The 27167-nt window shown below is 44.7% G+C and overlaps 1 protein-coding gene across 4 annotated transcripts in view; it reads right to left on the bottom strand.

Annotated features, from left to right (window-relative positions):
* Nucleotides 1-2087: 2087 nt before the first annotated feature.
* Nucleotides 2088-27167, bottom strand: part of GARNL3 (GTPase activating Rap/RanGAP domain like 3) — a 178578-nt gene continuing 153498 nt past the window's right edge. For all 4 annotated transcript variants that reach the window (XM_032165166.2, XM_032165165.2, XM_058446166.1 and 1 more), the window contains 6 exons: nt 12157-12264; nt 10536-10654; nt 8358-8496; nt 6540-6755; nt 4901-5027; nt 2088-2542 (listed from right to left, as the gene is read on the bottom strand). In XM_032165166.2, the coding sequence (XP_032021057.1) occupies nt 2371-2542; nt 4901-5027; nt 6540-6755; nt 8358-8496; nt 10536-10654; nt 12157-12264 (881 nt within the window). In that variant the 3' untranslated portion in view covers nt 2088-2370. The remainder of the gene's footprint in view (nt 2543-4900; nt 5028-6539; nt 6756-8357; nt 8497-10535; nt 10655-12156; nt 12265-27167) is intronic.

Below are 27167 nucleotides of genomic sequence, written 5' to 3'. Positions count from 1 at the left end.
GGGCTTGGTGGCAGGCGCCTGTAGTCCCAGCTACTCGGAGAGGCTGAGGCAGGAGAATGGCGTGAACCCAGGAGGCGGAGCTTGCAGTGAGCGGAGATTGCGCCACTGCACTCTAGCCTGGGCGACAGAGCGAGACTCCGTCTCAAAAAAAAAAAAAAAGAAAAGCAAGAATAATAAAACATAATTCATTAAACTGTTGGTGGGGTTGAGACACAGTGTTTTTTTCCCCCTATATAGGAAAAGGGCATAAAAAACACAAAGGAAGAATGGGCATGCTAACTGCTGCAAAGAATATGAGCAGCCACATTTGGTTATAAACAGCCCCATCTGGGTGTATCTAAAAAGCACTGTCTTTACTACTCTTGCCTCTTGCCTTCTGCCAAAGATGAACCAAGCAACCTTCAGCTTGGGCTATCATGCTGATCCGTTTGTACAAAAGACAGAGAGGGGAGCTTTTCCCACAGTATGCAAGGCCCACTAGGAGGTACGACCCAAACTTCTATAAAATCTGTCAGACCAAGGTCCTGTCAAACTCAGTTCTCCACACTCACAAAGAAGGCCTGCTGGCCGGGCGTAGTGGCTCACACCTGTAATCCCAGCACTTTGGGAGGCCAAGGCGGGCGGATCATGAGGTCAGGAGTTCGAGACCAGCCTGGCCAACATGGTGAAACCCCATCTCTACTGAAATACAAAAATTAGCTGGGTTTGGTGGTGCGTTCCTGTAATCCCAGCTACTCAGGAGGCTGAGGCAGGAGAATCGCTTGAACCTGGGAGGCGGAGATTGCTGAGAGCTGAGATCGTGCCACTGCACTCCAGCTTGGGCATAGAGTGAGACTCTGTTTAAAAAAAAAAAAAAAAGAAGGCCTGCAGAAGAACTCTTCTGAGCTGCTTTAACAGGGTAACAGGAAGTTTCTTTTGATGAATAATGTAAGTAGGAAGAGATAGAATAAAATTGAATTGGCTAGACTAAAGCCAAAGGTAAAATACCTTCTTCTCACAGATTAAAATATTTGCAAACAATGCTAGTGAAACTGGATCTCCCTTTGGCTTGTGGCTGAGATTTAACTATTTCTTTTGCACTTGGCCCAGTCCACATTTCTTTCTGCTCACACTGGAGAGGGAGCCAGGAAAGGCAGGTAAACCAAATTATTATCTTCATATCATTTATGTGAAAGAGTGACGGGGACTCAAAAAGAAGGAGGAGTTTGAAAATGCTTTCTTTTTTTTTTCTTTTCTCTTTTCTTTTTTTCTTTGAGACAGAGTCTCCTTCTGTTGCCCAGACTGGAGTACAGCAGTGCAATCTTAGCTCACTGCAGCCTTGAACTCCTGGGCACAAGTGATCCTTCCACCTTGGCCTCTCAAAGCGCTGGGATTACAATGAGAATACTTTTAACCACAAGGAGTAGCTGTTCTCTGGTTACATTATTGCAGAGTAACAATAAAACCACACAAAATAATCTGAAGACTTTTGACAAGCTCCCATGTCTTAATATTTTTCATGAGATGCAGGAAAGAAGGAGGAGCTTCTAAGAGCTAACCAGCTTTTCTCAAAAGTCTACAGACAGGAATGCAGCTGGTTCCAATTATAGTGAACTGAAACAGCAACCGGGGCCGAAGGTGCAGAAAGAAAACTTACTTATAATAAAGTTAAAGAGCAATGACTTTTCTTTATAAAAGAAACACATTATGTGACATAAATCAAAACTGTAATGAAAAAATAATTTTCCGGCCGGGCGCGGTGGCTCACGCCTGTAATCCCAGCACTTTGGGAGGCCGAGGCGGGCGGATCACGAGGTCAGGAGATCGAGACCATCCTGGCTAACACGGTGAAACCCCGTCTCTACTAAAAATACAAAAAATTAGCCGGGCGAGGTGGCAGGCGCCTGTAGTCCCAGCTACGCCGGAGGCTGAGGCAGGAGAATGGCGGAACCCCGGGCGGCGGAGCCTGCAGTGAGCTGAGATCGCGCCACTGCACTCCAGCCTGGGTGAAAGAGCGAGACTCCGTCTCAAAAAAAAAAAAAAAAAAAAAAAAGAAAAAATAATTTTCCATCTAAGTATATAAAATATGAGAAGGTTGCAGTAAATAAGAATGAATATTTTTGATTTATTCAAAGTTTCAATCTAAAACCTCAATGAAATCTACCACCTTTATTACAAGGGGACTGATGGTTCCTGAACAGAAAGAAACAAAGGTCAGGAAAGATGGCACTGGACATTGGAGAGGGAACTGGCCGAGTGTGCAGAAGGTTTGGTCCAATAGATCACTGACAGGCTAAAAGCCACATTTTGTTGAGAAATTACATCAGAACTGTTTAAAGAGTATAAACCTCCATAGGAAAACTAAAGATGGCAAATGAGATTTCAACTCTGTTACTTCAAGTCAATAATGTCTTCATCGGAGAAAGCCGTGAGCTGGAAGGGGCTGCTGCCGGAGACCGGGCTGCCCTCTCTGTCTGCCACAGGGTCCTGGTCAGAGCTGGTTGAGTGCCCCTCAGGGTTGGCTTCGGAAGTAGAAGCACTTTCCAAGAAGCCTGATGGGATCCTAGAAGAGACAAGTCACTGTAAGAGGATCCTTGGGAGTACCACGGAACTGGGCCTATTTTTTTCTGGCAATTTCCTGCTCATCTGAGCTCATGAGTTTGGCTCCCCAAACCCTCACTGTTATGTGGTAGAGGTGGGGAAGTGATGGAATGCCACCCTCATCACCTCAGGGGGTTGTGAGGATTAAAGGCCGAGTGTGTGACATATGGAAGGTGTTTGTGAGGCATTATTTACCTACCTTTCTAAAGTGCAAATCCAGATAATGTCACCCTGCCTAAGACCCTCCCATGGGTGCCCAGGGCCTGAGGATCAGGCTGAAACTCATAGCCAAGGTTCCGGGACCAGGCCTGTGACCCCTCCAGCCTCCCAGGGCACCCCTGACTCCCTCTGTTTCCTCCAGCTCCTCAGGACTCTCTCAGTAGCTGCATATTAATTTGACCAATATTGGTTTGCACTTCTCAGGGAGTTCATGCATTCCACAAATACTCATTGGCCTGCAAAAGCCCACCCGGCCCAGCCGCTGCCCACTCTCGGCCTCACACGGTTCCTGGCTCCGTTCTCTCTGCTCAAGCCTGTCCACTCTTCCTCCTGCCTTTTAACTGGCCATGCTAGGCCTGCTTCGGGGCCCTTGCCCTGAGGTTGTTGCTATCAGAAGGGCTGTTCCCCTAGCTTCTTACCATTCATTCCAAGCCCAGCCCAATGCTATTTCCTCAAAAAGCTTTCCTTGACCCCTCTCTCAGAGTAGACCTTCTATGTGCCAGCCCCGTCACTTCTTTTCAATTTCTTTGTCGCACTTGTCACTATCTGAAATGATTTTATTTGCTTACTTGTTTACAGGTTTGCTGTCTGTTTTCCCACACTAGAATGCAAAGTCCCTGAGGGCAGGGGCCTTGTCAGGTTATGACTTCTGAGAGGAGGCTCAGCCTCCCCTGATGTTTGAGACCCTCCCTGCCCCAGGTGTGGGCTGGATGGCAACCCTCCTTACACATCACCTGCCATGCTGGAATGCAGTAATTGTCTGGACCCTTGTTGGTCTTTGCCACTGGCCTGGGAACCCCTTGAAAGCACAGGTGGGGGCTTAGTCCTTTCCATATCTTAATACCCAACTAAGTCCTAGGTGCTCCAAGAATGTGTGTTGAGTGAATGAATGAAGCTTGGACATACGAACTATCACTCCCCACACTGGAGCACGTGTGATGTTGCTTGAAGGATAACAGAGATCTTATAGGACAAATCAGTGTGACTTAACTACTATTCATTGACATGCGATGCTGACCTGGCATTCAGATAGGCTGGACTGTGTATATGCTACCAGTACTGCATTACTGCATAGAGAGCACCTGTTTCCCTGCAGTCTTACTAAGTGTTTTTTGTTTGTTTGTTTGTTTTGAGACGGGGTCTTGCTCTGTTACCCAGGCTGGAATGCAGTGGTGTGATCATGGCTCACTGCAGCCTTGACCTCCCAGAAGGAGGTGATCTTTCCACCTTAGCCTCCCAAGTAACTGGGACTACAGGCACATGCCACCAGACCCAGCTAATATATATATATGGTTTTTTTGTTTTTTTTTTTTTTGTAGAGATGGGTCTTGCCGTGTTGCCCAGGCTCAGATTGAACTCTTAGGCTCATGTGATCTTCTCTTCTCATCCTCCCAAAGTGGTGGGATTATAGGCATGAGCCACCATGCCTAGCCAGCATTTTTATTTTAAAAACTCTCTGTCAATCTGGTGAGGAAAAAGTCTCTTTCTCTCTCTACATATATATAATATATATATTAAATATATAAATATAAAATATATAATAAATATATATTAAAATATATTTTATATATATATATTTTTTGAGATGGAGTCTTGCTCTGTTGCCCAGGCTGGAGTGCAGTGGCACGATCTTGGCTGACTGCAGCCTCCGCCTCTCACGTTCAAGCGATTCTTCTGCCTCAACCTCCCAAGTAGCTGGGACCACAGGGATGCGCCACCACGCCCGGCTATTTTTTGTATTTTTAGTAGAGATGGGGTTTCACTGTGTTGGCCAGCCTAGTCTCGAACTCCTGACCTCAGGTGATCTGCCCGCCTTGGCCTCCCAAAGTGCTGGGATTAAAGGTGTGAGCCACTGTGCCTGGCCAGGTCTCAATGTATGTGAATTAGCTTTTGACTGCTGGTAAGGGTGCCCATTTGTCTAGCTCCCTCCCTGGCAGGCCTGAGGGTCTGGGGACCCTCAGAGAGGAACAGGCTGCTGGCCCTCTGCTGTAGCTGCCAAAGGGGCCACTAGTGGCATTATCAATCCACAGAAGGGGCCTCCTGGGAGGTGCTGTGACTCATAGGTCCACCACACCAAGCAGGGGCCTCTCCCTCTCTTTACCTGTCACTGCTAGATGACCTCACTGCCCCTGGCTTGGGGCCTCCTTGGCTTTCTTCTAACCGCTTCCGGGGTTTTGATTTGGCCTTTGGCGCTCCTTCTGACTTGGGTCCACCTTCATCCGAGAGGCCTGGATTGAGAATCATAGGTCAGAGGGTCACTACCACAGGGCTGCCACGGAGACAGAAAAGACCCTTATTTTTTCTTGGTTGGGAACTGGTGCATTGTTGTGCTAGAGTCAGGAAGAAAGATGATAGAATATATATTTTCAAATTATTGGTTTTCTGGTTGGTAGAAGGTTTTTCTTTTCTGATTATAAAGTACATACACTTTGCAAAAAATTTAGACTCAAAGAGCCTAATGAGGACAGATGATTTACAGTCCTACCGTTGATAACCCTGTAATTCTCCAATTCAGAGGTTCTGTTTTGCAAAAGCTCAGTGGTTTGTAAACAGTGGTGGGCAGATCAAGCTTTGATATGGAAGACTGCGTCAAAAATAGCAATACATTTATTTTAAAAACACAGTGGAAGGCACCAACTGGAAAAACCAATGGACTTTGTTAGTGTCAAGTCCTGCCCTGTCAGGTGGCCTGAATCCCCTCCTCCAGTTGTTCAGGGAATATTACTGCAGGGCAGGGATGTGCTCAGGCCAACGTTCATGCAGATCCCATTCTAAGTTTTCAAACCAGTTTCTCCTGGTTTAACATGTCACTTCCATTTTTCCTTATTTTGTTTCCACAAATCTGAACAAAAAGGTTTCTAACAGTCTAACATTTTCACACTTATCTGGGGCTTTGTGTTTCTCCGGTTTGACCTCTCATCTTTTTTTTTTTTTTTTAAAGACAGGGTGTCACTCTGTCACCCAGGCTGGAGTGCAGTGGTGTAATCATGGGTCCCTGTAGCCTTGACCTCCCGGACTCAATCGATTCTCTTGCCTCAGCTTCTTGAGTAGCTGGGCCTATAGGCACATGCCACCATAGCTGGCTAATTTGTATTTTTTGTAGAGATGGGGTTTCACTATGTTACCCGGGCTGGTCTTGAACTCCTGAACTCAAGTGATCTGCCTGCCTCAGCCTCTCCCAAAATGCTGGGATAACAGGTGTGAGCCCAGTCCCATAGTTATACTGAGAGAAGCTAAGAGCTCAACACATATCTTGCATCTGTTCTATCCACAGACCTGCCCCCACTGTCTAGGGCTGGGAGAAGTAATAAGGGAACTGAACACACACGTGTAAAAACATGGTATGTTTCCACTTTGGGATACACCAACATAAAATGTTGCCTGAGGACTGTGGGATATAAATCCTTCTAGATACCTTTCTAGGAAATCATACATAGATTGGTACTTTTATTTTTAAAAATGGTATCAGACTAGACATAGTGTTTTATAAACTGCCCATTTCCCCCCTTCACATGGCTTGAGCAGCTTTCCACACCAATCAATATAGATCAACAACATCACTGTTGGTGGCTACACTATAGTGTATTCCTTGGTATAGATGTATTAGAACTTACTTAAAAATCCCTTCTTAAAAGGAAACTTTCCTTTTAAACTCATTGTTTCTGAGGACAATTCATATCCGAAGATAAAACCAGCTGGTCTGTTCACAGACAGTGGAAACCAAGATTGAGAACCATTACCCAGTAGTTCCCTGCGGGTCCTGCTTGCTATTTCTTTGATCTCCATGCGAGACAGGGACAAGGAGTGCGTGACAGGAATGGCAGCGAGGCCCACACTGATGGGAGTGGGTGGGGTGATGACCTTGGAGACTAAGGGCGACTTCAGAGGTCGTTCGATGCTTCTGCCCACGAGGTTTCTAAGTGGAATCTTGTACAGATTTTTTGATTGAATTTCACCTGAAATGTGATTTCAAAAACAACATTAGAACTTTCAGAAAAGTTCATATTATTTACAAGAGAGTAATTTCCTGTTCCTTAACATAGCATGAAGGAAGATTTTATGTCACACGCTGATCTGTAATGTCCCACTGGGAGGGCTGGCCGGGAGCACTAATTTGAGGGCGCCTGATGGCTTTGTGTTTTCTAAGAGCATTTTCATGTGTAAATTAGGTAAAATGCACTCACGACTGCACAGGAAAAAAGACTAGACAAGAAAAGCAAAAAGCTGCCCTGCTTGGGGAATTCTGTGCTTTATCTTAACTGTGTGCAATAAAGACGAGTGATGTGGTAAGAATGTGTGAAAAGCGCTGTGTTCAAAGCGATGAGGTAACCACAGCAGAGGCCTCTGGGGTTCGTGGGCAAAGCCAGATAGAGTGAAAGACTGCATGTGCTGGGGAATGTCTAGGCTTGATGACTCTATTCTTTTGGCTTTCAAAACCCACTACTGTTAACAGCCCTGAAGGAAAAATAACTGCTGTTGCAAGTTGGAAACTCTATAGCCTTTAATTCCCTCCTCTCCACTGAAACTTTTTTTTTTTTTTTTTTTTTTTTGAGACAAGGTCTTGTTCTGTCACTCAGGCTGGAGTGCAATGATGCAATCACGACTTACTGTAGCCTTGACCTCCCTGGCTCAAGTGATCCTCCCACCTCAGCCTCCTGAGTAGCTGCGACCATAGGTGCATGCCACCACAGCCAGCTAATTTAATTTTAGTTTTTGTAGAGACAGGGTCTCACTCTGTTGCCCAGGCTGGAGTGCAGAGGTGCAATCCTGGCCCAATGCAGCCTTGACCTCTGGTGCTCAGGTGATCCTCCCACCTCAGCCTCCCAAGTACCTGGGACTACAGGCACATGTTACCAAGCCCAGCTAGTTTTTGTATTTTTTTTTTTTTTAGAGACAGGGTTTTGCCATGTTGCCCAGCTGGTCTTGAACTGCTGGGCTCAAGTGATCCATCTGCCTCAGCCCACCAAAGTGCTGTGAGCCACAGTGCCTAGCCCAGTTTATTTACTTATTTATTTATTTATTTATTTATTTATTTATTTATTTATTTATTATTATAATGGAGTTTTGTTGTTGTTATCACAAGGTTTCTTAAGAACACAACCAATGTATTCAGACTGCAAGATTTCTTTTTTTTTTTTTTTTTTTTAGATGGAGTCTCACTCTGTTGCCCAGGCTGGAGTGCAATGGCGCGATCTTGGCTCACTGCAACCTCCACCTCCCAGGTTCAAGCGATTCTCCTGCCTCAGCCTCCCAAGTAGCTGGGATTACAGGTGCGTGCCACCACACCCGGCTAACTTTTGTATTTTTAGTAGAGATGGGGTTTCACCATGTTGGTCAGGCTGGTCCTGAACTCCTGGCCTCAGGTGATCCACCCGCCTTGGCTTCCCAAAGTGCTGGGATTACAGGCGTGAGCCACCGCACTCGGCGGTGGAGGTTTTAAAATATGGCTTTAAATAGTAACTTCTTTAAGCAGTAATTGCATGTAGATATTAGACAATGAACTAGAGAAATTAGAGTGGATTACGAATATTAATAAAACAGTAAAACTTGGACTTCACCTTCCCCCAGGGAAGAAGGAAATACTGGAGTATCTTGGCCCGGGGGTGTCTGAGGAGAATTTCGGGCACTGGCCCCCTTGGAGCTGCCTCCAGATGAGACCTCATTCACAGCTGCAGTTGCTGTGAAGTATATATCCGACTAGAAAGAAAGAGAGAGCATTACCAGGCTGCCTCGTGTTCTAGGCCTTGCATCCACTGGCCCTCCTGCCATCACTGCAAACCCTCCAACTGGTCCCCATCCTTGGAGCATGCAGTGCAGTGTGGGATGCCAGGGTAAGGGATGGAGGGAGCCTTCTGGAGGAAAGCCCAGCGTGGCTAGTTACACTTTTCCTGAATATTCCACTCTCCGCCACTTTTCATCATCTATTTGTTGATCCACAATAGAAAACAGTCAGTGTTCCACCACACATCTTCTGCAATCACAAACACAGCACACGCTTCCCTAACAGGAATCTCAGGCACCTGGAGTGTTAGAACGGGAAAGATCTTAGGGATTCAGTTAGGCCCATTTGGCAGATGGGGAAATGGATTCTTCATTCACTGATCCGGCAGATACTCATGCACACCCATGATGCGCTGGCGCTGCTGCTAACAGCAGTGGTGTGCTGGATGTGATTTATGAGATCCAATTTTCAGGAATTTTGCAAACTAGCTGTTAAACACATGATTAGAAATTAAATTATACAAACCTAAAAAAACAAAGGCCCTAAATATCCAAATCCAGCCATTCCTAATTATTTGACTGTGCTCACTATTACATCTGCTCTGGAGTTATTGACACCAACAGTGTCTGTGTGGAGCTTGGGGGAGAGATACTGCACCATGGGGCATAACGTATGTCTCCCCAACACCACCTGCAGTGGCGTCACGCTGGGAGCTTGGAATCAATCATGGAGGGACTCTTTACACCATGGAATCCAGCGAAGACTGTCAGTTTGACTTTGATTTGTTGTTTTGTTGATTGTCTAGACTTACAGTGATGGAGAAAGTACTAGTAATGAACAAGAAATGTGGAAGTGTGTTTAGTCTGGTACAGAAGCTGAAAGAAGTTTCAGTTTAATGACTGAATTATATGAGGGTGAAAAATAGTTTTATAGCAGATTACCTATCAGATTAAATGACAATAAACATTGGGAAAAAATGACTGGATTGAGATATAACTCCAAGTGTAAAATCATGGTTGAACTGCAACTGTAGGTTGGCTATGGGTACAAGAGTTCAGCAAATATTAACAAAAACATTTTGTAAGAACCAATTGGCTAAGTGGATTTTTATGATAAATAGCATTGTATATTTATTATTTGTAAATTGTAAGCTATTTACAATCAACTAATGTACACGCATATAATACATACATGCACATATGTACACATATCATACATATATGCACATATGTGCACACACGCACGTTTTCTAGAGCACTGCGGGACCGAAGCATTCAGCACACCACTGGTACTATGATGGTAGACAGCATGGCGTCTGCTCTCACAGAACCATCAGTGCAGCAGCAAAGATGAACAAATAAGCAGTCACCTACCACCAAATGTGATGGATGTCAGGACCAGGGAAGGGAACAGGGGACACAGCAGGGGAGCCAGCCCAGTCTGGCAGGGCTGGGGAGGACTTTGTGGGCCTGACTCAGGGGAGGGGACTAGAACAAGAACCCCTAGATTATGTGCCAGCGACAAAAGACATCTTGGAAGGCATCTTTGTTCCTGCGTCCCTCCGTTTTGCCCTAGCTCTGGGTTATGAGGCATGGATTAATCAGTTAACCATGTTTCATAGGCTATGAATTCAAATTGAGGATAGAGGGTGGGAAAGGAAGAAAGATTGCAAGCTCTGACTTTTCTTGACTTGGACTGTCCTCCAGGGCAGCAGTGACATGAATAACTGACCCAGTCTCTGATGGGTGATATCTCTTTTCATCTAAGTGCGCCCCAGCTGCCACCAGCACCGAATGACTATTAACAAAGCTGGGGAGCGTTCTGAAAGCCCACTGAAATCACACATGAAAACCCAGCAGATCAGTCTGGTCTCAGGCTTTCCATCTCGCGCTGGCGTTGTGACACAGGTCTTCATCAGCCTAACTTGACAAGAGGCGGCTTCTGTGCTCACCTGAAATCCCACAGTGCAGGGGTCCCCCAAACTGCTCAGAGATAAAATCCCAGTCCTACTCACCCTGGAGGCCACGAGCTGCAGCTGCGGCACGACTGCGGTGTGGACCAGGTTCCCGTTCACCACCAGGCGGATCTCCATGGAGTCGGTGGTGAAGGCCAGGAGATACGGGAAAGCACAGACTGCAAGGGAACGGCAGTGTCACCTCCCAGCTGCTGGCTTGGTGGCCGCGAAGGGGCTGTGACTGTGTCATAGTCACACTCACTTCTCTAGAAACTTCCATCTCTCATTCCTCTGGCTGCTTCTCTCCTTCCTTCACATGTGCATGTAGCCCTGATCCTAAGGTAGCCTTGGCTCCCAAGACAGCCTCCCCTCGGTTGCCACACTGCGCCTCCCAGGAGGTGTGCCCTGTCACCATGCTTGCTGCCATTTTCCCCTATGGAAACTCCATTGCCTGATCTTCCAGCGAGGCAGCTCACTTGCCAAAGTCCTGTGGGGAGTCCCTTCTGTTGTTCAGATGCCAGCCTGACATTCTGTCTGCAGGCCCAGGCCATCCTGCCTGGGACCCTTCCCTTTGGTTGGTCGCTCTTCAAGGCCCAGCCCTGGTGTCCCTCAGTGCCCCTCGCTCCTCCCCTGTGCTCCTCCAGCTGCACGTCTGAGCTGGGGCTGCATGTCTGAGCTGGGGCTGCATCTTATTCCTCACTGGCCCTCGCAGTGTCCCTCGGGATCAGTGGGTTTGCTGAGTTATTTGTTAAGGGCTGGCCCCTCTGCTTGAAATGATTTGGATGACACACTGGCTTCCAGGCACTGTGCCTGCCCTGGCTGCCCTGTGGCACACCTCTTTCTTCCTGGCACTTTGTGTCGTCCCCTTCTTCACACTGGCTCTCTCTGCACTCTTTCCGTGGATGAGCACATCTGCTCTCCTGGCTTTCCTGGTGACTCTGCCTACCACATCTATGCTTCTAGCCATGACTTTCAAGCCCCTCCAGCAACATGGTTCAAAACCTCCCTTTCCTGTCTACCAGCTCTAATCTGTCATCAAATCTGACTGGTCCTCCCAGGATCTTAGGTTTGTCCCTCTGCCTTCCTCTCAAAATGCTGTCCTGTGGACCTATTAACACATAGTTTTATTGTGAGGACAAAAGAATGAACTGGAACATTCTCGGCTCTGATCTGACTCCCAAAAGGCAATGGCCAGTTGTGGATCTTGAGTCACAAACACAAAGCATCGCCGCTCACGTCCTGACATTTTAGTGGCAGGCAGGTACCTGAGTTTCTATGAAACATACCGATGGCCCTGAAAGCACTGTGCTTCTCCCCGAGGTCAGTCAGCATTATGAGGCTGGAGACCTTACACTTGAATTTTAGAAAAAGGAAAGTGAGGCCCAGAAATGAACTGAGGTGCTGAAATGATAACCAAGTACTGAAAAATGACATTTAATTGCTCTCAAATGCATACATGCTCAGGCACTGAGAGAAACTAGGAGGAACAGTAGAAGACAATAGTCCCGAAAGGGGAACAAAAAGAAAAGAAAAAGAAAAAGAACGCTGTGAATACTCATCATGCGCATATAATTTATAGCAATTTCGCAGTAAGCCAGTGATTTGCTTACATAGGAGTTGCTTACAATAGTTCAGACATATCTATGAAGGGGAAAAGCGTTATGATAAAGATTTTTCTTACCAATTGCATAGGGAGCCTGGTTCCAACAGAACTGGAAATCTGACGCAGAAGGTTGAACCAAAAAAGAGCCACCATTAAAGGGACAAACCTTTTTATAGATGCAACTGTCTGCAATGAAAACAACAGCAACTCATTTTTGTTAGAGACGACACTTAGATGACTGTAATTAAAGAAATGAAAAACAGGCAACAAGAATAGTATCCTATCTGCTAGTTCTTTATAAATAGCCAGTATGAATACCGCCATGATGCTGGATACTTAGGGTCAAAGGCATTCTGAGCCAGAATAATATTACTACTACAAATAATAAGAGCTGCTGTTTTGGGAGAATTTACTATGTGCCAGGCACTGAGCTTTAAAGCCATTATCCCATTTAATCTGTAGAGCTTCACAGAGTAGATACCATTATTACACTCACTTTACAGATGAGAAAATTGAGGTTAGGAGAGGCGAAGTAGTTTGTCCAAAGTCTCACAAGCACTGTGTGGGGGAAGCAGGGTTTGAACACAGGTCTGTGTGACTGCAGAGCCTGTGTGCTGCATGCCTATGCCCTACTGTCTCCCACACTTGTGAACGGTCAAGAAGGGACACCTGATGGCAGCCCTTGGGTGGAGAATGCCCTCCTGCAAGGCGGATCACACCTTGAGCCTCATTCAGGACAAGGGTGGTGGGAGCCAGATACCCCCAAACATTTTATTATTATTCAAGAGGACTTGAAGCCATACACTTGTATCCCCTTGGTGAACCTCAACCAGTATTAGATTAACACAAGGTTCATTCGAGTACATTGTTCCTGGCCTGCTGCAAGCTCTGAACACAAGTCCACGTGGTTCAGACCACGTGGTTTCTCTTAGAGTGAGAAAGTCCAAGGAGAAACAAAGGCCCCATTTATTACAGCGGTCCATCACATTTTTAAATTAAAAAAAATTTTTTTTGGAGACGGAGTCTTGTTCTGTTGCACAGGCTGGAGTGCAGTGGCATGATTACAGCTGACTGCAGCCTCCCCATCCCAGGCTAAAGTGAGCCTCCTACTTTAAATCCCCCAGTAGCTGGGACTACAGGTGCACACCGGCACAGCCAGCTAATTTTTTTTTTTTTTTCAGTAGAGACAAGGTCTATGTTGCCTAGGCTGGTTTCCAACTCCTGAGCTCAAGCAATCCCCTGGTCTCGGCCTCCCAAACCATCATGTTTTAGCCATGCATTTCTTTCTCAATGAAAGACCGAGTTATTATTATTATTATTTTTTTAATTTTTGAGACGGAGTCTTGCTCTGTCACCTGGACTGAAGTGCAGTGGTGAGATCTCGGCTCATTGCAACCTCTGCCTCCCAGGTTCAAGCGATTCTTCTGCCTCAGCCTCCCAAGTAGCTAGGACTACAGGCACCCGCCACCATGCCCAGCTAGTTTTTGCATTTTTAGTAGAGGCGAGGTTTCTCCATTTGGCCAGGCTGGTGTCGAACTCCTGACCTCAAGTGATCCACCCGCCCCGGCCTCCCACAGTGCTGGGATTACAGGCATGAGCCACCGTGCCGGCCTGAATTTTTATTAACATCATAAAGAATGGATGTTAATAAATATCTGAATGTTAATTATTGACACACAACAACAGGGATGACTCACAGACATAATATTAAGCAAAAAAAAGAAAAGCAGCCAGGCGCGGTGGCTCACGCTTGTAATCCTGGCACTTTGTGAGGCCCAGGCGGGAGGATCACGAGGTCAGGAGATCGAGACCATCCTGGCTAACACGGTGAAACCCCGTCTCTACTAAAAATACAAAAAAAAAAAGGCAGGCACCTGTATCCCACTACTCGGAGGCTGAGGCAGGAGAAGGGCTGAACCGGAGGCAGAGAAGGTGAACCGGAGGTGGATTGCAAAAAAAAAAAGAAAAGAAAAGCTGGAAGCTAGATATCTGAGCACATACTGTATAATTTCATTCATTTAAATGTTTAAAACTGTCTACAGAGGGTAGAGGTAAAGACGGTAGTGTTACTCTGAGAAGAGATAATGACATGTAAGACCAGTATCTTGGGTTCTGCTAATGCATTTTAGTTCACAAAATGTCCTCACCTACATTTTAGAATCACATTTCTAATTTCTGAAAAAAAAGGAAGAAAACATGATATAATTAGCAACTTGATGAGTCTGTAGATACAGAGTTTTGTTGCAATTGGGTCTTGGCTGCATTAGTATGTTTACTGTTTGAAAAATAATGAAACCAATTTTATTTTTAATTATTAAAAATAACAGCTTTACTGAGATCGTTTATAGACCACAAAATTCATCCATTAAAAATGTACAATTCAGGCAGGTGTAGTGGCTCTCGCCTGTAATCCTAGCACTTTGGGAGGCCGAGGTGGGCGGATCACGAGGTCAGGAGATTGAGGCCATCCTGGCCAACATGGTGAAATGCTGTCCCTACTAAAAATAAAAATTAGCTGGGCGTGGTGGTGCATGCTTTTAATCCCAGCTACTCGGGAGGCTGAGGCAGGAGAATCACTTGAACCCGGGAGGTAGAGGTTGCAGTGAGCCAAGATCGTGCCACTGCACTCCAGCCTGGCGACAAACCTAGACTGTCTCGAAAAAATAAAATGTACAATTCAATGAATTTTAGCATATTTACAGGGTTGTCCAACATCACCATGATCTAATTTTAGAACTCTCATCACCCTAAAATGAACCCTCACTCCCCATTTCTTCCCCTAGCCCTGGTCAACCAGTTTATTTGCTTGTATCTGTGGATTTGCCTTTTCCAGACATTTCATATAAATGGCATCATGCAACATGTGGCCTTTTGTGTCTGGCTTCTTTGACTGAGCTTGATGTTTTTGAGGCTCACCCATGTGTCAGTGCTTCATTCCTTTTTATGGCCAAATAATATTCCACTGTATGAATAGCCTACATTTTGCTGATCTACTTACCATTTGATGGGCATTTGGGTTGTTTCTGCTTTTTGCTATTGTTAATAAAGATGCTATGAACATTCCTGTACAAGTCTGCATGGACATATATTCATTTCTCTTGTATAGATTGCTGGGTTATATGTAAGTCACGTGATTTTTATTCAGAATGTTATTTACTGTTAAATACTTTGTATCTATATCTACATCTTTATGAGCTTCATTTTTTTTTTCTGTGTTTTCTTGTAGAATATTTGAGGAACAAAGAAAAACATAAAGAAAATTTAAAAAATCATCTGCAACCCTATGTCCCAGGGAGAAATACTCACACACACACACACACACACACACATACATATATATATATATATATTTTTTTTTTTTTTGAGACAGAGTCTTGCTCTATCACCCAGGCTGGAGTGCAGTGGCGCGATTTTGGCTCACTGCAACCTATGCCTCTTGGGTTCTGCCTCTCGAGTTCAAGCGATTCTCCTGCCTCAGCCTCCTGAGTAGCTGGGATTACAGGCATGTGGTTTAGTAGAGATGGGGTTTCACCATGTTGGCCAGTCTGGTCTCGAACTCCTGACCTCAAGCTATCTGCCCACCTTAGCCTCCCAAAGTGCTGGGATTACAGGTGTGAGCCACCCCACCCGGCCGACTTCTGCTTTAATGTCGTCCTTAGAAAGGCTCTCTCCACCGCTAAGACTTGGTACACAGTGGTTCATGTTTTCTTTTATAAATTTCAGACACTGACTTTTTATATTTCACTTTTAATTTATTTAGAACTAAAAACAGAGGCATATATTTACTTTTTCCAAAAGTTTGTCCAATTGTCCTAACGTTATTTTTTAAAAAATTCATCATGTCTCTACAGATTTGAAATGCTACTTTCATCGTATACATTTTATATATACTTGAGTTTATTTCTGGACTTTATTCTGTTGTATTGAGTGGCTTGTCTATTCTTGCACCAGCATCATACTGTGTTAATTATTGTAGCTTTGCAATAAATTACAATGTTAAAGAAATAATCATCCTTCATGACAAATCTTTTAAAAAATTTTCTGGCAAATCATTCATCTAATCACTTAGCAGATATTTATGGAGTGCCTACTACATGCCAGTCATAAAGAGAAAAGAATTGGGATCCTGACTGGAATCACATTAATTTATTTCATCTGAGGAGAAATATACATCTTTGCAAGATGAAGTCTTCCCATTCAGTAGCATAGTATATTTGTCCACTTGTTCAAACTTTTTCTTAGATTCTACAGTGATGTTGGATTGTCCTTGTCCCAAATTCCACGAGGGTTGGGACCCTTTTGTGGAGGCTAGTTTTTAAAAAACTTTCCAATATCTTCTATACTTACTGACTCAATCAGGTTTTCTGCCATTTTTTAGGACAATTTTAGGAATTTATTTTCAACTACAAAATTGTTCTTCTTACCTAGATTTCAAAACCTACCATATTTCATTGAATCTAGGATGTCACTGAATAAAAGATGTACCGTTTTTCTGGCAAAAGTAATAAGACATCATTTAAAATGTCCCATAAAAAAGAAAGAAAGAAAGAAAGCTGTCCACTATAATTATAAGATGCATGCTAAATTCAGAGATGTTAAAATGTTAAGAGGCTGGCCGAGCGCGGTGACTCACGCCTGTAATCCCAGCACTTTGGGAGGCCAAGGCGGGCAGATCACGAGGTCAGGAGATCGAGACCATCCTGGCTAACACAGTGAAACCCCGTCTCTACTAAAAATACAAAAAATTAGCTGGGAGTGGTAGCACACGCCTGTAGTCCCAGCTACTCAGGAAGCTGAGGCAGGAGAATGCCGTGAACCCAGGGGGCGGAGCCTGCAGTGAGTGAGACTCGGTCTCAAAAAAAAAAACAAAATGTTAAGAGGCTGGGTGCAGTGGCTCACGCCTCTAATCCCAGTATTTTGGGAGGCTGAGGCAGGTGGATCACTTGAGGTCAGGAGTTCGAGACCAGCCTGGCTGACACGGTGAAACCCTGTCTTTACCAAAAATACAAAAATTAGCCAGGCGTGGTGGTGCGTGCCTGTAATGCCAGCTTACTTGGGAGGCTGAGGCATGAGAATCGCTTGAACCCAGGAAGCAGGGGTTGCAGTGAGCCAAGATCACGCCACTACACTCCAGCCTGGGTGACAGAGTAAGACTCTGTCTCACAAACAAACAAAAAAAGATGTCATTGGAGGTTACAGTCATCAGAAGGCTTGACTTGGGTCTGCTTCCAAGATGGTGCACTCACATGGTTCTTGGCAGAGGACTTAGTTCCTCACCACAAGGACCTCTCCCCTGGGCTGCTTGAGTGTCCTCAGGACATGGCAGCTGGCTTCTCCAGAGTAAGTGACACAAGAAGGAACAATAAGGCAGTCGCAATGCCTTTTTTGACCTAGTCTTAGAAGTTGCATACCTTCACTTCTACCATATTCTGTTCGGTAGCGAGGAATCACTAAGTCCAGCCTGCCTACAAAGGAAGAGGAATGATCTCCACCTCTTGAGGGAAGAAGTATCAAAGAACTTGTGGACATATTTTAAAACCTCCACAATGGACATTTGTGTTGTTTTCAGTTTCGGGCTAATACAAATAATGCTGCTATGAATATTTGGATACAAATCTTTGTGGGGACATACATATGCTTTCATTTCTTTTTTGTTTGTTTGTTTCGAGACAGAGTCTTGCTCTGTCACCCAGGCTGGAGTGCAGTGGCACAATCTTGGCTCACTGAAACCTCTGCCTCCCGGGTTCAAGCAATTCTCCTGCCTCAGCCTCCCAAGTAGCTAGAATTACAGGTGCCTGCCACCGTGCCTGGCTAAATTTTTTTTGTATTTTCAGTAGAGACAGGGTTTCACCATGTTGACCAGGCTGGTCTTGAACTCCTAACCTTAGGTGATCTGCCTGCCTTGGCCTCTCAAAGTGCTGAGATTACAGGTGTGAGCCACTGCACCCAGCCTGTGCTTTCATTTCTTTTGCATCCATTCCTAGAAGTGGAACGGCTGGGCCATATGGCGAGTGAATGTTTAACTTTTTGAAGAACTGTTTTCCAAAGTGATTGTACCAATTTACATTTCCACCAGCCACACATGAGAAAGCCATTTTCTTCACATCCTTACCAACACTGATTACGAGCAATCGTTTTCATTTTAGCCATTTAATAGTTGTGTGGTGGTATCTCATTGTAGTTTTTTAAAAAAGTTTTTTTTTTTTTTGTAGATATGGAGTCTCACGATACTGCCCAGGCTAATCTTGAACTCTGGCCTCAAGTGTTCCTCCCATCTCAGCCTCCCAAAGTGTTGGGATTACAGGTGTAAGCCACTTTGTCCAGCCCTCATTGCGGTTTTGATTTGCATTGCCCTAATAGCTAACGATATTGAACATCTTTTCATGTGCTTATTTACCATGCATAAATCTTCTTTGATGGACTGCCTGACCAAGTGTTTTGACCCCTTTTTAACTGGGTTATTTTCTTATTATTGAGAGTTCTTTATATTTTCCCTTTACCAGTCCTGTATGAGATAGGTGATTTGCAAATATTTTCTCTGTCTGTGTCTTGCCTTTTCATTTGCTTGTGTTTTTCAAGGAAGAGTTCTTAGTTTTGATGAAGTTCAATTTATTAATTTTTTCTTTTATGGATTACGCTTTTGGTGCGATATCTACGAAATTTTTGCCAATCCAAGCTCATAAATATCTTCTATGCTTTCTTGTAGAAGTTTTTATTAGGTTTTAGGTTTTTCATGTAGTTTTATGATCCATTTTGAATGAATTTTTAAATCTGATGTGAGAGGAGTCGTTCCTTTTTTTTTTTTGAGACAGAGTTTTGCTCTTGTTGCCCAGGCTGGAGTGCAATGGCACAATCTCAGCTCACCACAACCTCTGCCTCCTGGGTTCAAGTGATTCTCCTGCCTCAGCCTCCCAAGTAGCTGAGATTACAGGCATGCGCCGCCATGCCTGGCTAATTTTTTGTATTTAGTAGAGGCGAGGTTTTACCATGTTTCTCAGGCTGCTCTCGAACTCCTGACCTCAGGTGATCCACCCACCTCGGCCTCCTAAAGTGCTGGGATTACAAGCACAAAGCACCACCCCCAGCCTCTTTTTTTTTGAGATGGAGTCTCACTCTGTCATCCAGGCTGGAGTAGCCTGATCTTGGCTCACTGCAGTCTCCGCCTCTTGGGTTCAGGTGATTCTTGTGCCTCGGTCTCCCAAGTAGCTGGGATTGGAGGTGTGCACCACCATGCCCAGCTAATTTTTTGTAATTTTAGTAGAGACGGGGTTTCACCATGTTGGCCAGACTCAAGTGATCTGCCCACCTCAACCTCCCAAAGTGTTGGGATTACAGGCGTGAGCCATCGTGCCCAGCCAGGAGTCTTTCTAAACAGCAGCAAAATCAAAGTGGCCGATATTTTTATTCACTCTTCCACCAAGGGGGTGACAGATCATGTCTTATCTCTGCAACCTGAAAGACCTCTTTTGTACTTTTAGGCTTTGATGTTCTTTTTTTTAGAGACCAGGGTCTCACTATATTGCTCAGGCCGGTCTTGAACTCCTGGCCTCAAGAGATCTTCCCGCCTCAGCCTCCCAAAGTGCTGGAAAAACAGGTGTGAGCCATCGGACCCGGCTGATTTTATCTTTCTAAAAAGGCTGGGTGGGTGCTAGTATAACAGCGTCTAGGACCAAATCACTGTAAATTGTCTTGAACTCAGCCACTCAAAGTTATAGCACCACCTACACATTTAACCTATATTCCTATGTTGTTGTTTTGGTTCCAAGAACTCATGTAGGCCACCTGATCTCAACCTAACTCACTAAAACACCCACTCTGATGCCTATACACTACAGCAATAGCAATACTTGAGGCTTCTTTTCAGTTCTCTAGGAAGGTCCCTGGTTCATCTGGTGGTTCGATCTTACTCACTTTAAAATTCTCTGGGACTTGCAATCTATAGAGTATTTGTTTTCCCTTTCCTAGGATTTAGCTTCCCAACAAGAAGTACATTCTCTTTGTTCTAAGAAAGTAGCAAGTTTTGTTTTAGCCTGAATATTTCTTCTCTGGCTTTTGAATGACATCAGGCTCACAAATTATCTATTAGGTAACACACAACTTTCTATGCATATTCTTAAGGACAGCCTTCAAAATTTAATTCAGCTGTAATTTTGTTCTTCATAATAATGTGGTTACAGCTAGGTAGGCCCCTTTATCTTCTGGAGTCCACCCCTGACTTCATGCTTCCACACTGGGAAGTATATTCAAATGTTAAAATTCCCAAAAGGCAATCAACACAGAGGGTTTTCTGCAACTGGTACTTCTCTGGTTCTTGCATTATCTGGGTATAGTTTAAAGTTTGAAGCAAAGTAGCAGATCTAATAAAAAGCCAGTTTTGAACTGTAGCGTTTTGTGTTTTTGTCTCTTAATTTGATAAACACATTCCAAAGCTGTTGCCACCAGTCTGTGCAAAAAGAAGTGTGTTGTTCCTTAGTGTGTCTCAACATTCAGATAAAACACATATTGCACTATGTAGAGCTAATATTTACAAAGTAAGTAAGATCCAGGAAAACTTAAGAGGTCCCAGAGTTCTTACATAATTTTAATTTGCCAGCATAAAAACTACTATTGTCCTTAAAAGATATTTTGTACAAGTCAGATATCATTATGTGGACCATTGTTTTACAAATACAGATTAAGAATACATAGTAGACTAAACACATATTACCATTATCTCCTACAGGAAACACTTCTTGTATCCCCATCCCCACAAACACCCATAACCTCATGGCTTCTTTCTTGGTACTCTTATTCCCCTACACATCTCCTATAGCACATTGCACCAATTTGTTTATGTGTCAAGAATCCTGGGATGGAGATGGGCAAGGATAGTGTCTTCCTCCTCTAAAACAATACTTGACATATTGTACTTCTTTATTTATATATTCTGAATAAATGAGTGAATGCTTTGAAGAAAAATGAATGAATGAATGAATGTGAGGTATGGATCAAAGTTTTTGGTTAGCCGGGCATGGTGGCATGCACCAGTAATCCCAGCTACTTGGGAGGCTGAGGCAGGAGAATCATTTGGACCTAGGAGGCTGAGGTTTCCGTGAGCCAAAATCGTGCCACCGCACTTCAGCCTGGGCAACAAGAGCTAAACTCCAACTCAAAAAAATTTTTTTTTGCATATGTCTATCCAATTATTCCGGTATCATTTGTTAAAAAAGACTCTTATTTTGCCATTGAATAGCCTTCGCACCTTTGTCAAAAATCAATTTACCAAATATGTGTAAATCTATTTCTGGATTCTTTATTTTGTTCAATTGACAAATTTGTTTATGTAATTATATGTGATAACAAAATACATAACACATTAATGATATACTGTTATTGACTCACTTGATTAAAAAACATTTAAAATATATTTGTCATTATGAAATAAAAAACTATGACATTGAAAATCTTGAATAAAGTCTATGGCACTTTTTCTGTAATAGCATTTTATATTCTACATAAAATTTGCCTTGAACCAAGGCACAGCTGGCAGGTAAATAGATGGGGAATGTATCCCTCGATCTTCAGCCTCTTGCTCAGAACAAGACTGGTGAGCTGCTCCCGTTGTCACCCAACACTATGACACACACAGCCTGCACCAGTTCCTTCTGTGCTTCCCACAGAATCACGGCACACCTTCTCCTGTCTCCAGGAATCTCTGGAAGTCACATAGGGACTTCCTATGTGAAGGAAGGCAGAGGGAGGCAGAGGCCGGCTTGGGGAAGGGAGTCCTGGCTAGGGAAAACGAGAGGATCGCATTAGGGTTTTAGGAAGCTGACTCGAGCAGCAGTGCAGAGGGGAGAGGTGGGTTGCTCTAAGATGGAGCCAAAGTCCAAGAAATTCCGTGCGTGGTACACTGACCAGGTGAGGAGTGACTGGTCCATAAAAGATAGGCCATTTGGAATGAATCTGAGCTGTGTGGGAAGACACCTTGGAGATGGGGAGTAAAGGCAGGGAGAAGTCCATTGTGCCAACTGTGTCTCTGGCTTGGCTGATGGGTGGAGGGTGGGCACTGGGGTGGTGCACATCAGAGGAGGAGCACATGTGAGGAGGAAAGATCTTGAGTTCAGGGTGGATAGGTTGAGTCCAAGGTGCCCTTGAGCTGCTGAAGTGGGCTGTACGGTAAGGAGTGTGACGCACTGGTGCAGAGTTTCAGCAGTGGGTCTGGACTGGAGAGACCTGGGAGTCAGTAGCAGCACACTGGCGATCAAGCTTGCAGGGGAGAATGAGCACGCCAGATGGAAAGGCGAGGACAGGGCCCTCTGGAATGCCAGCGTTTAAGGGGTGACTGGAGAAGAGACTGTGAACGGCACAGCACTGAGACAAGAAAGCCAGAGGGGCAGAAAGAAAGCAAGAGGATGGGACAGAAGCTGGGAGAGAAAGAAGTCTGAAAAGGAGAGTGGACAGCAATGTCAGAAAGGCGGGGACGGAAAAGTCTCCTTGGATAGATCTGCCTCTGATATGGCTCTCTGATACAGGGCACAGGTTTGGCTCAGTCCAGCAAAGTTTATGGACACAAGCACTGTGCCAGCTGGGTCCTGGGGTCCAGGCCAGAGAGCTGGGCCATGGTCTGGCTTTCTGGATGTTTGTGGTTCACTGAAGGAGGCTCTCCCCTTCTTTTCTTTTCATGCCATCTGCTTCCTTGTTCTCTTCTCTCTGGGCAGCACACTTTCAACGGCATCCTGTCATATGGAATCCTGTACAGTTTAACAGTTCTTTTTTTAAACTCCTGATATTTCCCACTTCCGTGGGAGAGAGAGGTGTAGAAAGCCGGAGCTTGGGATCAAGGCCTGCGCTGCGGGGCAGGAACAGGGGAGGTGACAGCGCCATCGGAAGCTCCAGAAACAAGTACCTCTCCCACCATGTCAGATCTTTTTGGAATGTCCTGGCCCATCGGGCTTAGGGACTCCTTTGATGTGGCCACTGTGCCTTGTAAAACAGTTATCTTAGTGTCTTACAGTTGTGTATCTGACAGAGTGAGTTAAGACAAAAAGCTAACCACAGTCAAGGGAGCCCTTACTTCTCGAGAGAACAAATGCTCCAGAGAGGACACCTTGGGCACCACTGCCACGGCTGCCTGTGGCTCTGATGCTCTCAGGTGTGGCCAATCCTTCCTCTTCCCACTGTGTCCTGATGGCTTCCACAGATGCAGGGGCTTGCTCCAGCAATTCTCCCCCTCTCCCTGACACCACTAGTCCTCCCTTCCCTATTGGAGCTTCCCCCATGGCCTTACAAACTTACTATTTATCCCACACTTCAGAAAAACAAAAAGACCCTTCCTGTAGCTATTACACCCCGCCTCTCTCTTTTTCCCTTAAAGCGAGTCTCTGAAGAATCATCTGTGCTCCCAGTCTGCTTTCTCTTCTCCCACTGCCTCACAACCCATGTGAGCAAGTGTCCCCCCTGCTTTCCAGAGATGCCCGCTCTTGTCTTCCAAATGACCTCCACCTCGCTGGGTCCAAGGGTCCCTCTCAGACAGGCCTCGCCTGCTCTGGCGAGGGCACAGGTGGGGATGCCCTCCTTCCTGCAGGCTCCTGGTAATCCCTGCCTTTCCGGGCACTCTTCCTCAGTCTACTTTGCTGGTACCTCTCTCTCTCCCTTCCCCTTGGTAATTTCTTTAGTTTCATGACTTTAAACATCATTTATATGCTAATGAAAGAGTTCCAGGCACAGCTCTTTCTTGAGTGCCTTGGACTTGCACATGCAGGTCACTGGGCATCTCCATGGGGGTACAGGAAGGCACTGATGGGTCCAGGCTGGACTCTTGAGCTTTTCCTCAAACTTGCTCTTGGCCGAGCTTTCCTCATTCAGGAAGCCGTGTTCTTCCTTCTCCCAGCTGCTCAGGCTCCAAACTGCAGAGTCTTCCCTTTTTTTTGTCTTCCTCTCACATCCCAAATTTGATTCATCAGCAAATTAGCTTGGTTTTTTTTTTTTTTTTTTTTTAAACTGAACACCATTTAATAAAAAAGCAGTAGTGTAAACAGGAAAGCTGCACGAAGATACCGTGTTGCTGTGGAAGGCTGGTGCTTGCTGCTGGGAAGCTGAAGGCAGGGGAAGCAGCAGATTTGAGGGATGTGTACTGGATCTCTGTTCTTACATTTGAAATGTTTTTGTTTTGTTTTGTTTTGTTTTGACAGCCTTGCTCTGTCACCCAACCTGGAGTGCAGTGGTGAGATCTCAGCTCACTGCAACCTCCACCTTCTGGGCTCAAGCGATTCTCCTGCCTCAGTCACCCCAGTAGATAGGATTACAGGCGCGCACCAACACTCCCGGCTGATTTTTGTATTTTTAGTAGAGAGGGGGTTTCACCATGTTGGCTAGGCTGGTTTTGAACTCCTGACCTCAAATGATCTGCCCGTCTCAGCCTCTCAAAGTGCTGGGATTACAGGCGTGAGCCACTGTGCTTGGCCCTTATATCTGAAATGCATTTCGGGGTGGGCACAGTGGTTCACGCCTGTAATCCCAGCACTTTGGGAGGCTGAGGCAGGTGGATCACCTGAGGTCAGGAGTTCGAGACCAGCCTGACCAACATGGTGAAACCCCGTCTCTAACTAAAAATACAAAAGTTGGCCGGGTGTGGTGCCACGTGCCTGTAATCCCAGCTACTCAGGAGGCTGAGACAGGAGAATCGCTTGAACTTGGGAGGCAGAGGTTGCAATGAGCCGAGATTGTGCCACTGCACTCCAGCTTGGGCTACAGAGCTAGACTCTATCTGGAAAAAAAAAAAAAAAAAAAAAAAGAAATGTATTTTGGACCTGACCTTCTCAGCATCTCCACTGCTGTAGTTCTGGTCCCACTGCTGTCCTCTCATCAGACATATGCAGTCGCCTTCTCCCTGGTCTCCCTGCCCCTACCCCTTCAGTGAATGTCCCATAGCAGCCAGAGTGCTCCTCTTCAACCTTGTGGATCCTGTCGCCTCTCTATTATTTAGGAGGCTGAGGCAGGAGAATCGCTTGAACCCGGGAGGTGGAGGTTGCAATGAGCCGAGATCACACCACTATACTCCAGCCTAGGCAACAAGAGTGAAACTCCACCTCAAAAAAAAAAAAATAAAGTCTATGAAGGTTAAAAAACTGAGTTCTGAATAAATACTCTGATGATTCTGGAATAAATAGTGGGAAAATAAAATCCTGTCATGTCAGGCAATGTGTTATGGGCTTTACAGGTATCATCCTGCTTAGTACTTACAACAGTTGTAAGAAGCAGGTTTTGTATTCTTACTATTACTTATCTGGAAGTGAAGACTTAGTGAGGTTAAATATGATCGCATCAAAAACAAGAGGCACTTATGCGAGCTTTTCTAGTTTTCCTGGCATGGTTGTCTTTAAAGCATCATCAGCAAACACAAGAGTTCACCCTTAGCACTGAAATTACTTGCATTAAAGGTGGATGATTACTGGGTGCTAAGGGCAGAGCCAAGTTTTCTTTTTGTCTTTTTAAACAGTTAAAGACAGACTTTGGTAATAAAAATAGAGTTTAATTATTTAAAAAATCCAACATTAGTAGCATATTGAACAATTTATACTATTTTTTCCCCTGAAGTTTACCATGTGAATATGTATTTTTTTCAAATAACACATAACTGAAAGTTGCAATCTCCATTATAAAATATTTTCAACTTTAACATATCTGAGATAAAAATTCCTCCACATAAAATTTATTTTTAATTTTGCTTTATTTTTAATACAGAAAAAAACTTCAATGATACAAATCAGTTTCAAATTTTGGGGAGAGCATTATCATTCTGCAGCACCTTGTTGAAAAGGGGCTTTATTGTACAGGCATCTATGATCAAGTCAAGAACATAGACTAAACAGGCAAATTCCACGTGTGCTGTGTGTGCAGGAATGAGTTAGAGAAGTGACCTGGATGACTGTGGGGAGAGAACTGTTTTATTGGTGTTGTTCACCAGATGCCTCCCAATGTCTTGGGAAAAAGAAATATGGAAAACAAAAGCCAGATTCTTGACCCAAAGAAACGGGAGGAAGTGGCATGGTTTGGGGAAGACTGAAGCTATGGGAACCTCTGAGGTTGCCAGGGCCTTGACCTTGGGATGTAAAGATACAGAGATGTAAAGATACTTCTGATGTAGTGGACCTGTGAAAACAGACCCACACCGATCCCATCCTGAGATGAAGTCAGAGCCTGAAGCTGGAAGATGAGCAAAGCCATGGGAAATGGAACTCCCAAGGAAGGGCTCCGTGAGACCCAGAGGCTGTGGGAACCACAGCTAATGCAGCAGCTACTGAGTGAGGAGCCCGGCCTGTTCCAGTCAGCACTGGCAAGTCTGGCACAGAGCCCATGGCATCCACATTTGTTTCCATGCCCTCTTTTTGTTTGGGATTAATTCTCCCACTCTAAAAACCTGCTCTTTCTGTTCCTAACTTCTCTTCCACCTAAAATCCCTTCCATCCTTTCACACGGTTAAAGGATAAAAAAAATCCAAATCAGTTTTTAAAACATTCTGCCCACAAGTTATTCTCATAGATGTCTCAGAAAAAAGAGCATAATTTAGAAAGGTGAATTTCTTACAGAAGTGACTTCTACCACACAGCCTCATCCCCTCCTTGTCCCCATAAACCTGGGGATGCAGGGCAGCAGGAGCGGCAGCGGCCTGGCCCATGGGGTGTGGGAGAGTGGCCTGTTCCTGCTGCCTTGATGGGGCCCTTCTCATCACATGGGCCTTTAAAGACCCGCTGTTCTGAGGAGGGTGCACAGTTCTGTGCATAAAATGTCCCCAAAGAGCAATTTATTGTTGAAGAGGTTCAACCACCTTCTCCTAATTTATTCCCCATAAATCTCGAATTTTGAAAGATGTTTATAAAACAACCTTCTCTACTAATAATTAGCTTTCTTATACTTATTAATCAAATATTAATTAATCAAAACATCAGACCCAGCATCACCACTCTAAATTGATAAAATCCTAGGCTGAAAAACAAACATGTTTTATGTCTTGTTACACTGGGCAGCTTTATCTAGGAAAATAGCTTACTTCTTTTCTTTTACCCTTAAAAAATCATTTTTATGAAAATGTATTACAATATTAGCTT

This window comes from Hylobates moloch, unplaced genomic scaffold (genome assembly GCF_009828535.3).
Source record: "Hylobates moloch isolate HMO894 unplaced genomic scaffold, HMol_V3 SCAFFOLD_10, whole genome shotgun sequence".
Classification (NCBI taxonomy): domain Eukaryota; kingdom Metazoa; phylum Chordata; class Mammalia; order Primates; family Hylobatidae; genus Hylobates; species Hylobates moloch.
The sequence above is the reverse complement of the archived record's forward strand: the minus strand, read 5'-3'. Positions and strand labels throughout refer to the sequence as shown.